This window comes from Juglans microcarpa x Juglans regia, chromosome 6D, assembly GCF_004785595.1.
Source record: "Juglans microcarpa x Juglans regia isolate MS1-56 chromosome 6D, Jm3101_v1.0, whole genome shotgun sequence".
NCBI lineage: Eukaryota > Viridiplantae > Streptophyta > Magnoliopsida > Fagales > Juglandaceae > Juglans > Juglans microcarpa x Juglans regia.
In genome coordinates, this window is record NC_054604.1 from 28,974,157 (window position 1) to 28,986,997 (window position 12,841).

A 12,841-nucleotide genomic window follows, 5' to 3' on the forward strand; every position below is an offset into this window, starting at 1 on the left:
TTACTAGAGTGGAAAGTCTACGACAACTCAGAGGTATTTCTATTAGCGGAAATGGACCCAAAATCTCTCATTTGCTCTTTGCAGATGATCTTATCCTTTTTGGTTTATCCTCCAAAAACAATGCTCAGAAGTTCAAAAACTGCGTTGATAAATACTCTCCATAGTCTGGCCAGAAAATCCATGCTGCTAAGTCCTCAAACCAATTTAGTAGTAACACCCCCATCACACTCTAGAAGAGATATTTGACTTCAAAACTGCTTCTTCTAACATAAAATACTTGGGTCTGCCACTCCTTTTTAAGGCCTCTAAAAGAGAACACTTTGAGGAAATGCAACAAAAGATCACTCAGAAATTGGCTGGGTGGAAGGCTAAGCTTCACTTTCAAGCTAGTAGGACCACCTTAATAAGATCAGTAACAATTTCCATTCCTTCATACCAAATGGCCACTCTCTCAATTCCAAAATCTGTTGCCCAATTCATAGACAGTTCTTTTATGAAATTCTGGTGGGAATTCCTTTATAAAAAAAACTCACAATTTCACTCTTAAGTCTTGGAAATCCATCTGCAGACCTAAATCAATAGGTGGCGTTGAGCTAAGAAACACTTCTGACTTTAACAGTGCCCTCATTAGCAAGCTAGGCTGGCAGGTGGTAAATGAGAGTGAAAACACCTAGAAGAGAATGCTAACTGAGAAATACTTGAACAATTCCTCCTTCTTCAATATCAGTCATAAACGCTCTGATTCTTGGATTTGGAAAGAGATACATAAGCAAAAGGATTTCCTGAGAACCAGTGTTTGTTTTCAGGTCAACAATGGAGTGAGTATTAAAGTTTGGATTGACCCCTAAATCCCTACTCTCCCATCCTTCCAACCCAGTCCAAAATCAATTTCCATTCACAAGGATCCTGACCTTACTGTTTCTGAACTTATAATGGAGGAACCAAGAAGATGGAATACAATCCTACTTCAAGCCCTCTTTCATCAGGATACTGTGAATGAGATCAGGAAAATACCTCTTGCCCAATTTGACTACCATCACCAAACAGATAGGATCAGATGGACACACTATAATTCAAGAAATTTTTCTGTTAAAATTAGCATATGCAACCCTCTCCATGAACCAAGTCCACACTAACTCCAGTGACCATTTCACTAACTAGAAATAACTTTGGAAAATTCGAATCTTGAATAGACTCAAATTCTTCTGTTGGAAAATTATTCACAACATCATTCCCACCAAGAAGAACTTGAAGAGGTTTATCCCCTTGAGTGAAGAGGAAACTAAATACCCTATATGCAAATTTGAGGAACAATCTCAAAGCTATCTTTTCTTCATATGCCCCTTTTCAAGAATACTTTGGAGACAATACCCTTGGCCAATTGATACCATTAACTTTGCAAGCAGGGGCATAAAAGACTAGCTAGAATGTATAATCACCCCATCAAGGAGACTGAATATCCTTGCCAATGATGAGCATCATTTCCAAATTTTTACTATCATAGCCATGGACAGCATATGGTTTCTTAGAAATAAGATAGTCCATGAAGACACCTAACCTTGTGTTAGCAGTTTTGTTAATGGCACTATCATAACTTTCAATGAGCATTGTTATGCATGGGGCACTAAACAGGTGAATGAAAGCCATCAATGGAGAGCACTACCTAGAGATCACTATGCCATAACCTTTGATGTGGCGGTCAGAAACTCTGGCAGTACAGCAGCTGCATCTGTAGAACAAAAGAAGGCATACCAGTCTTTGTTCAGATGGCATTCATCCCTAGCCAAGACCCTAATCAAGAAGAAGTCACAACACTGCTTATAGGAGTCAAGGAAGCAATGGAAAGATTGTAATTGTAGGGGACTCACTAATCATCATACAAGTAGTGAATGATCTTGAAACCACACCAATCTGAACTGTTCAGCCTTTAATTCAAGATATAAGGCAACTCCTGAGCAAGTTTCAAAGTTGGCAAGCTAGGAAAATTCATCGAGATATGAATCGATGAGCGCATTCAATTGCGCAATGGATAGCTTCCAATAACTTTTATAGAAGCATACCCTTCATTTCTATTCCCCCATGCCTCCTAGACTTTCATAGTGGCAAAGACCCACAATATCTAATGTTAAATCCTTTTGGCTGTAATGTGCTATGTAATACTGGATAGTGAGATGAGATGAGATGGTTTTAGATAAAAGCTAAAAGTTAAATAAAATATTGTTAGAATATTATTTTTTAATATTATTATTGTTTTGAGATTTGAAAAAATTGAATGATATACATTGTTAAATAACGTAATAACAAGTAAACTGTAAAATGTTTAGCTGTGAATATAAACCTAAATTATGACATTGTGTCGTGTTCCTATCATATAACCTTGTTGCAAGTTAGCTGCACCAGGAATCAAGTATTCGTCCATTCCACCTCTTTTTGTTGTTTCACATGGCTATATTTGAAGAAATAAATGCACGATGAATACTTCATATTAACTGCTATTAATAATCATTGCCGAATACAAATTTCTTCATAAATGAACAAGTGACTATTACACATAAGTAATCAAGTATAACTTGCTTTTTTTCCGTTTATTTACATCACTAGTGTTCCTTGCCTTCTTGCTTCCCATATTCAACTTCCTGACAACCTTTTCTATTTTAGGCACTTTCTACTTCGGTGGTGGCCTACCTCTGCCTTGCACAATGTGACTTACAAATGGATGACAATGGATGACAATGGTTGAAATGAGGAAAGAATGCATGTGGCATTGCCCAATATTAGGCTTAACAAAAAATGAAAAAAATTAGCCAAATAGACCTAAATGAAATCAAATAAATAAGTTCGACTGTGAACCTTCATGTAGCTTGAATAATCTGGATGAGTTGTGTTTGATATATCCAGTAATTTCAAATATAAGCAATTTATAACCACAAACTTACATTTTTAAAGGGAAGGAATTTATAATGATCAATAACATAAATTCTCTTCAAGAAGAGTATACTTTAGTACTTAAAGACTCGGAATTGAAAGGCCTAATGTGATCTTTCCCTTTTCACATCGAATGGCATGTTTTTATAAAACTCTCAAAAAAATTATCACACAAAACAAACAATAGTAAGCTGTGACAGCTCAAAGACATTGTTTATTTGTGTTCACAAAAATTCACATATTGATTAATTAGCCTATATACGCAGACACTAAAGTACATAGTAAAATGAGAAGCTTAATTATATGAGCAGACACTAAACCCCTATAAACGCGCAAGTCAACAGAGTTCGATCTCCTTGCATTTTAAGCACGCCACATTCATCTAGCTGCACTATTTTTTTGTTACTTTTGTTCTATGAAGTTTTGGCCTGATCTTAATCAAATTGCTAACTATTAAAAAACAGTAATATTTATCATCAACAAGCCTTGCATATCATATACAATGTGATTAGAGTTGGGGATTAAATGAACGTAGGGAGGGGGGTTTCCAAAGAACTTAACTGAAATCAAACTAATCTAGTTTTGAACTTGATTGAAATGAAAGAGCACCTTCTTCATGAAAGAATCGCCGTGTTCATGTTGGCAACAACTTCTTCATGGCGTCAACTTGCTCATGAAGACATTAGCTTCCTCATGCTGGCAGCAGCATCTTCTTCTCGTTGGCAGTAGTAGCTTCTTGGACCAGAGAACAACTGTAGAAAAGAAATAAAATAATCACAACGGTGGCAGAAAGGAACACCTAGAGGTGTAAAAAAACACCAAAAAATCAGTTAAACCAATTGAACCAGTGGGTTTAGTTCAGTTGATAACTAATTTGGTTTGGTATCGATTATTAAGCACCAAAACCGATCCTATACCGGTTTAGTATCAGTTTTCATATTTTTAAAATTGATTTGAACCGGACCGATATATATATTGTAAAACTAATTTATATTATATATAAAATATTTTTTATTTAATTTTTTATATTGTATTATATATATTATATGCGAGATTGTTAATTAATATAATATGAAACTTTAATTTTATTATTCGTGTATATTAATCTTATAACTAATGAGTTAATCTCACTAATAAGTTAGACACTAATGAATTAGTAATTTTTATTAATAAATAATAAATTCTAACAATTAAATTTAGCGTTGAAATTATTATAATATTGAACTTATGTAGTGCCATAAGTGTAAACGATAAATCAGAAAAATTGAAAGTTCAAATTTCGATGATGAATTGGCCTGTATTAGTTTTTAAATTTCCAAAATCGGTGTATGTTGGTTCGGTTCTAAAATTTATCCAAAAGTTGCACCCTTAGACACCTACTACGGCATACATACATCATCACGGAGCCCTTGAGTTTTCCTTTCCTTTTAGTGCTTGTTTGGGAAGATAACTGTTCTCGGGTATTTTTAAATATTATCAAAAAATTTCTTTTCAAATATCATTTAAATATAAAATATTTTTAATTTCAAATTTTTAATTTTTTTTATCTAATCATTACCTATTCATTGCAAATTTTTAAAATATCTAAACAAAACACAAAAAATAATATTTTTTTAATTTTAAAATAAAAATTATATTAAAATAAGTTTATAACTATATAATATTTTTATTAAACTTTCTTTCTCTTTTTTTCAAAACTCAATTGAACACTGTATCTTAAACTATTTTATTATTATTTATAAATTATTTTACTACTATTTTTCTACTATTATAAGATATTTTACTACTATTATAAGATATTATAAGATATTTTACTATTAGTATTAGGTCATAAAATGTAAATTGTAATTAATATAAATTATATACTAATATATATTAGTGTTACTAATCTACTAATGTCTTATGTACTTATCAAAAAAAGATATTGAGAATTTATTTGGCCATCAAAATTTAGTAATAATATTTGAGTGATTTTCTTTGTTTTTTGATTCTTACTTCTTATGATAAAATGTTATTAATAATTTAATATTTAATATATATTTTACGTTTAAAGCATATGATCAATTAAACTTTCATATTTAATATTAAATTTTTATTTTATAAATTATAATAACATTATCTTGTAAATAATTATAATTTATATTCTTATAATAATATAAATTATAATAACAATACATTGTATATAAAATTAAAATAATAATTTAAAATATATATTAAATAGTATCCGTCCGGTTTGGGCTGAAAAAGTCCAGAATAGAAACCGGACCGGTTTCAGCAAGTTTTTCAATTCTGAAAACTAGTTCTAGACCGATTCAGTCTAAAACCAGGCCGGTTCAGACCGGTTCGGTCTAATTTTTTAATTTTCTGAAGAGAGAGAAGGAGAAGGAGGAGAAGATGTAACGCCCCAAATCCGGGTGGCTTGGAGAATTTCTACTTGTCACTCATAAACATATCTCCCAACACATCCAGAGAATAAACTCCAAAAAAAAAACTTCATAAATGAAATCAATCTCAAATCTTCTCAATAATCTCATTACAAACTCCACACAATCTTTAATGCAATAATAATAAATCAAAGGGGTCCATAACCTCTCGATAGTCATAACAAACCAACTAAATGTTTCATAAATCTTACTAAACTCAAGACATAAATAAAACTCAAAGATATTAAAACTAAGAACACCAGAAGTCCTTTTTCTACCAACATCTCCTCAGCTTAGACACAAACAGCATTCTAATCCAGGTCCTCATTTGGACTCACCACATCATCTGACAAATATTATAATGATAGGGGGTGAGTTATCAATAACTCAGTAAGCAGAAATCATATGCTAGCGTGCAAACATGAGCATTTATCAAGGAGAGTATGCAGACCAAAATATTTTTCCAGAGTTATCATGCAGAACAGAACATATTTTCAAAATAACAGAGCGATGGTTTTAAAACAAGTAAAACCCATGGTACTTTGGCATAACATAAACTGAGTATCATCATCAAATCAAAACAGAGCATCAAACAGAGCAGAGACCATGTTTCACCCCCGTGGTAGGGTTGTGCTAACCCCGGTGGCCAAACCAGGCAGAGACAGAGGTGAAATCTTTCCTTTATTCTTCTCGGAGCCCCGAGTGTGCACACAGGAAAGACCACAATAAAACCACTTTGTTTCCAAAGTGGGTGCACTCAGAGACAGAGAAGTTGGTACCAACCCAAACAGAGCAGAGCAGAGCAAAGCAGAGACAGAGTCAGATACGAAAACCAGTACACCATGCCAAAAGTTTTCAGATGTTATAACAAAATAATACAGAGTACCAAAACAGAATCAGACAGTTACACACGCTGAACACAAAAGCCAGAACATCTTTCTAAAAAAATGCACAACTTTTCATATCCTCAATATCGCTCTTTTCCAGATTTCAGAAACTACATGACAGAATTTAGCTCATGTCTACACAATGCATGCCAAAACATATTTTTTTTCCTTTTTCACAAGATTTCATGAATAATGCAGATGAGTGACCGAGGTTGATCTTTATTTTCACAAGTTCCCAACATAACACAAAATATGCAAGTTTTTCATAAAATCAGCCTCAGTCTTATTAACTTGTATAAAACCTAGCATAGGAACTCCACTTACCTGACTCCTGCAGCGTATTATCTATGACTTGAATACGGTCTCTATCCGTCTCGCCACCTATTCATAAGATAATATAAACTAAATATTAAAGTCCAACAATACACAATTGGTCTTAAACAACTCAAGACTCAAACTCTAGACCATAATTCAACGAGTTTAATCAAACTTAACTAGCCAAATAACAATCCAGACAGCCCAAACTTCAACCCAAAATATTCTATACTAAACTCAGTATGTTGGTTATAAGTGGAGACTGATTTGGAACTGAAAAAGTGTTTGCTGAAAGTTGGCTCGACAGTTGGCTCGAGCCAAGTTCGCTCAACAGACCGCTCGAGCAAAGGCAAGTCAGAGAGGTTCGCTCGAGTCTCGCTCGACACTCCGCTCGAGCGAATGCAAGTCAGAGAGGTTCGCTCGAGTCTCGCTCGACACTCCGCTCGAGCGAATGCAAGTCAGAGAGGTTCGCTCGAGTCTCGCTCGACAGTCCGCTTGAGCGAAGTACGCAGATTTTGCCATCTTAACCAGTTTACACTACACCAAGCACTCTTCTTTTCATTCCCAACTCCATAACATAAAGTATAAACTAATACTTCCAAATATTTTCTCAACCACCAGTCCAACAATTCCACTACAATGAAACTTCAAATAATTCAAACCTAGGACAAAACACCAACCCGAAATACTCACCACGCAACAACCAGAAAAACTCACAAAAAGCTACTCAATCTCACAGCCAAAACAGATACTGCAACAAAATGAAGATAAACCAAACCCAAAACTAAGAAGCAGAAATCGTACGGTTTCAGAAGGAGAAACCGAGACTTGGATGAGAAAGAAACCCTTACCAGTCAAAAAAGGAGGGGATGCGAAATGATGCCCGTGTGTTGCAGATGGAAACTGAAATGCAAAAATGGAGAGAAAACAGAGTGCAACAAACGGCGACACTCGGGAAACCAGAGGTAACGCAGCAACAGAAATCCACGTGAGGAGGTCTAGGGCAAGGGATTCGGAAACTCAAACTAAAGCCAACAACAAGAAATAAAGATGAAACCGAAAAGAAAAGAGAGACGTGCGCGAGAGAGATGCGGGAGAAACTGAAACTGAAACAGAAAAATGCGGAAAGAAACGGAAGTTGAAGAAGAAAACACTCACCTCAAAAACAACGTCGTTCGGGATTCTCACTAAACACGAAAATGGCTGGGCCATTTTCACGCACTGATCCGGGCCACTTTGATGAAGAGGCAGGGCCTTACATCCTCCTCCCCTTACAAGAATTCCGTCCTCGAAATTCGTTACAAGCTATAATAATTTATTTCGAACAAGTGAGGATACTTTACTCGCATCTCTTCCTCGAATTCCCAAGATGCTTCATTGATAGCATGATTATTCCACAATACTTTAACCAAAGAAATAGTTCGATTCCGCAACACTTGCTCTTTCCTGTCCAGAATCCGCAATGGTTCCTCGGTGTAGGTCATGTCCTCTTGAATCTGCAAGGGTTCATGATCTATGATGTGAGTGGGGTCATGGATATACTTTCTCAACATGGACACATGGAACACATTATGCACTCCTGAGAACGCCGGTGGTAGAGCCACCCTGTACGCCACCGGTCCAAACCGATCAAGAATCTCAAACGGCCCAATGTATCTAGGACTCAACTTACCTTTCTTTCCGAATCTCATTACTCCTTTCATTGGTGAAATTCTCAAGAAAACCTTATCTCCCATCGCAAATTCTAACTGACGGCAGCGTTTATCTACATAGCTCTTCTGTCGACTTTGAGCTGCTTTCATTCTAGCCCGAATGATATCTATCTTTTCGGTGGTCTGCTGAATAATCTCTGGCCCTAGAAGTTTCCTTTCACCTACTTCATCCCAATACAATGGAGACCTACATCTCCTGCCATACAAAACCTCGTAAGGTGCCATCCCAATGCTAGCCTGGAAGCTATTATTATATGCAAACTCAACCAATGGTAAATGTTGCATCCAAGATCCCTTGAAATCCATCAAGCATGCCCTCAACATGTCTTCTAAAATCTGAATAGTTCTTTCTGACTGTCCATCTGTCTGAGGATGAAAAGCAGTACTGAAACTTAGCTGAGTACCAATTGCCTCCTGTAAGCTTCGCCAGAACTTCGAGGTAAAGCGAGGATCTCTATCCGACACAATGGATACCGGTACTCCATGCAACCTCACTATCTCCCGCACATACAGTTCAACTAGTTTCTCTAGTTTATAAGAAACTTTAATGGGCACAAAACGGGCGGTCTTCAATAAGCGATCCACGATCACCCATATAGCATCTTGCCCGCTTACGGTCCTTGGTAGACCTGTCACAAAATCCATGGAGATATGTTCCCATTTCCACTCTGGAATCTGAAGTGGCTGTAATAATCCTGCAGGTCTCTGATGTTCCGCCTTCACTTGTTGGCAAGTCAGGCATTGTTCTACAAATTTAGCAATTTCCCTTTTCATGCCATTCCACCAAAAGGACTCTCTCAAATCCCGATACATCTTGATACTCCCTGGGTGAACAGTATACAAAGAACGGTGTGCCTCTTCAAGAATCAACCTTTTTAGTTCATCATCTGCAGGTATGCATACTCTACACCTAAACCTCAAAACTCCATCCTTGGAAATACAAAAATCAGGTTTGTCCCCGTTTCCGATCTCTTCCCTTAGCTTCACCAACTCTGAGTCCACTTTCTGAGCATCTTTGATTCTATCTATCAAAGCAGGTTGAACCACTAAACTGGCCATGACAGCACTTGTATCACTAGAAAAGACTTCAATACCAACTCTTTCTAAATCCATCAGCAACCTATGCTGAGTGGTAATAGCTGCAATTGTCGGTCCCACTGACTTCCTACTTAGAGCATCGGCTACAACATTAGCTTTGCCTGGGTGATAATTAATGGTGCAATTATAATCCTTGATCAACTCAAGCCACCTCCTTTGTCTCATGTTTAATTCTTTTTGGGTAAAGAAATACTTCAAACTCTTGTGATCAGTAAAAATTTCGCACTTTTCTCCATACAAGTAATGTCTCCAAAGCTTAAGTGCAAAAATGACTGCCGCGAGTTCCAGATCATGGGTGGGATAATTCTGCTCATACACTTTCAATTGGCGTGAGGCATAAGCTATAACCTTCCCATGTTGCATCAGTACACACCCCAAACCAAGCCTAGAAGCATCGCTATAGACAACAAATCCGCCTCTAGCTGTGGGAACTGTTAACACCGGGGCTGACACTAATCTCTGTTTCAACTCTTGGAAGCTTTCTTCACACTTTGCTGTCCATTCAAACCTATTATTTTTCCTGGTGAGTGTCGTGAGAGGGACTGCTATCTTGGAAAACCCATCAATGAATCGACGGTAATACCCCGCCAATCCCAAAAAGCTTCTAACCTCATGAACATTCCTCGGTGCCGACCAATTAACCACGGCTTCCACTTTTCCTGGGTCCACTGAAATACCATCCTTTGAAACTACATGCCCCAGAAACGTGATTGAATCAAGCCAAAATTCACACTTCTTCAACTTAGCAAACAGCTGCTTGTCTCTGAGTGTCCCAAGTACCAACTTCAAATGTTCTTCATGCTCGGTCTCGCTTTTGGAGTATATCAGTATATCATCAATAAAGACAACCACAAACTTATCCAAAAACTCATGGAACACCCTGTTCATCAAGTCCATAAATACGGCTGGGGCGTTAGTCAGGCCAAAAGGCATGACCAAAAACTCATAATGGCCATAACGGGTTCTGAACGCCGTCTTAGCCACGTCTTCAGCTCTGATCTTCAACTGGTGGTAACCTGATCGAAGATCAATCTTCGAAAATACTTGAGCACCCTGAAGCTGATCAAACAAATCCTCTATACGGGGTAGCGGGTACTTATTCTTTATGGTCACCCGATTAAGTTCCCTATAATCGATACACATTCTCATCGATCCATCCTTCTTCTTCACAAAAAGAATTGGAGCTCCCCAAGGTGAAACACTGGGCCTGATGAAACCCTTATCTAACAAATCTTGCAACTGCTCTTTGAGTTCCACTAATTCAGATGGCGCCATGCGATAAGGTGCTTTCGAAAGGGGTGCCGTGCCTGGAACTAACTCAATAGCAAACTCTACCTCCCGCTCGGGTGGAAGTCCCGATAAATCTTCAGGGAAGACCTCTGGATAATCCCTCACAACAGGTATCTGTTCCAACATCACTTCCCCCTTTGGCGCTTCTACCACACAGGCTAGGAATCCCTGACAACCATCATGCAACAGTTTTCCAACCTGAATGGCAGAAATGATGGGTGGAGTCAACCTCACTTTTGATCCTGTGAACCGAAATTCACCTTCATTAGGGGGTCTGAATACCACTTCCTTTTTAGCACAATCAATACTGGCGTGAAAGGAAGCCAGCCAATCCATACCCAAAATTACATCAAACCCAACAATGTGGAAAACTATTAAATCTGCTGGGGTCGCAACCACTAACTTGTTCCTCAACCTTTCAGTATCTAAAGTGCAAAATCTAGAGTACGCCGTGGAAACAAAAGAATGTGTCGCTCCCGAGTCAAATAACACAAAAGCATTATTAGAAAACAGAGAAAGAGTACCTGTGATCACATTCAAACTCATCCATGAACCAAGAATATTCAAAGTCTTAACCAGAATCAATCAAAGAAAAGAAAATAATAGAAACTATAAATCCTTGAAGTAAAACCAAAGAGTCATACCAGTGATCACGTCATTCCTACCCTCAACTTCTCCAGGTGTTAGTGCAAAGACTCGAGTAGGCGCAGTAGGACGTTGATTGCTGCCCCGGGCCGATACTTCATTCCTCTGAGGTGGCGGTATGAATGTCTGGTTGCTCCTATTTTGCATTGGGCAATCCCTGATGTAGTGTCCTGTTTTGCCACAACGAAAATACAATCCCGCCCCTTTTCTGCACTCTCCGGAGTGCACTTGATTGCATGTCCTACACTAGTAGGGCTGTTGATTACTCTGAACCAGCCTTTTTCCCGAACTACTAACCTCATTCCTCTTTTTCCATGGTCCCTGATCCATGCCAGACTGGTACCCAGTAGAAGTAGTCCTTTTTCTCTGTTCATGCATTGCAGCGCTTCTTTTAAAAACTGTTGCTTTATCCACCAATTCTGAGAAGTTCCGAATCTGGAAACCCACCACACGTACGTACAGTTTCTCATTCAGTCCTTGCTCAAATTTGCGTGCCTTCTTTTCCTCATCGGGAATCAAATAAGTAGCAAAACGGGATAACTCAGTAAACTTAGCAGCATACTGATGTACCGTCATTGTCCCCTGAACCAAGGTGGCAAATTCCATAGCCTTGTCCTCACGGAAAGAGCTAGGGAAGAAGCGCTCAAGAAAGATCTGCTTGAAGTGCAGCCAACTGACTATCTCTGTCCCCTCTGCTTCCCTGATAGATCTTTCAGAGATCCACCACCTCTTCGCTTCCCCAGTAAGCTTGAATGTGGCGTATGCCACTTTTTGTTCTTCAGTACAAGTTAGGACTCACAAAATCTCCTCAATGTCCTGAATCCAATCCTCCGCCAAAGTTGGATCGCCTCTCCCATCAAATAAAGGAGGGTGCATACGGTTGAATTGTTCAACAGTACAACCCCTTCATTGAAATTACGCTGGCGACCCGTGGGATTCTGCACAAGGTCATCAATTAACTGATGTGCAGCTGCTCGTAATACGTCGGAAGCACTCAGGTTTGCTTCCCTTTCGTTCTCGATCGCATTCAGATCCGACATGCTTCATTCTCTACGACGAGGTGGCATCCTGACAAAATAACTAGAATTTTTAAAAATCGCTTCGAAAATAGAATTTATAAGAACATAGAAAATTAGTGGTATTTGTAAAAACAAAACGTATATATATTAGAATTCAAAAATATAAGAATATCTATAACAGAGACAAAAGAGGAACGCACAACGGTAGTAATAGTCAATCTCTCCAAAATTTAACATCTTACTCCATCTGAGTATTTAAGAAGGCTCCGCCACTAAACTAAACCTTAATCAACATGAATTTAGTTCATAGACCTATGAAATACCACACTTCATAGTTATTCGCAAAGCCTGTGAATTCTAAGACTTCCCACTTCAACAATATTCAATCCTATGCACCCACAGAAATCTAAACCTCCTAGGTTTATAGTATGCAGAATTCAAACCTGGCTCTGATACCAAATGTAACGCTCCAAATCCGGGTGGCTTGGAGAATTTCTACTTGTCACTCATAAACATATCTCCCAACA

General features: G+C 37.9%; 1 protein-coding gene across 1 annotated transcript; it reads right to left on the reverse strand.

Annotated features, from left to right (window-relative positions):
- Nucleotides 1-3,596: 3,596 nt before the first annotated feature.
- On the reverse strand, nucleotides 3,597-8,352 carry LOC121235509. The gene is made up of 2 exons (XM_041131856.1): nucleotides 7,894-8,352; nucleotides 3,597-3,677 (listed from the first exon to the last, which is right to left on the reverse strand). Exons 1-2 carry the CDS (start codon nucleotides 8,350-8,352, stop codon nucleotides 3,597-3,599), a joined length of 540 nt encoding a protein of 179 aa, XP_040987790.1.
- Between the last annotated feature and the right edge of the window lie 4,489 nt (nucleotides 8,353-12,841).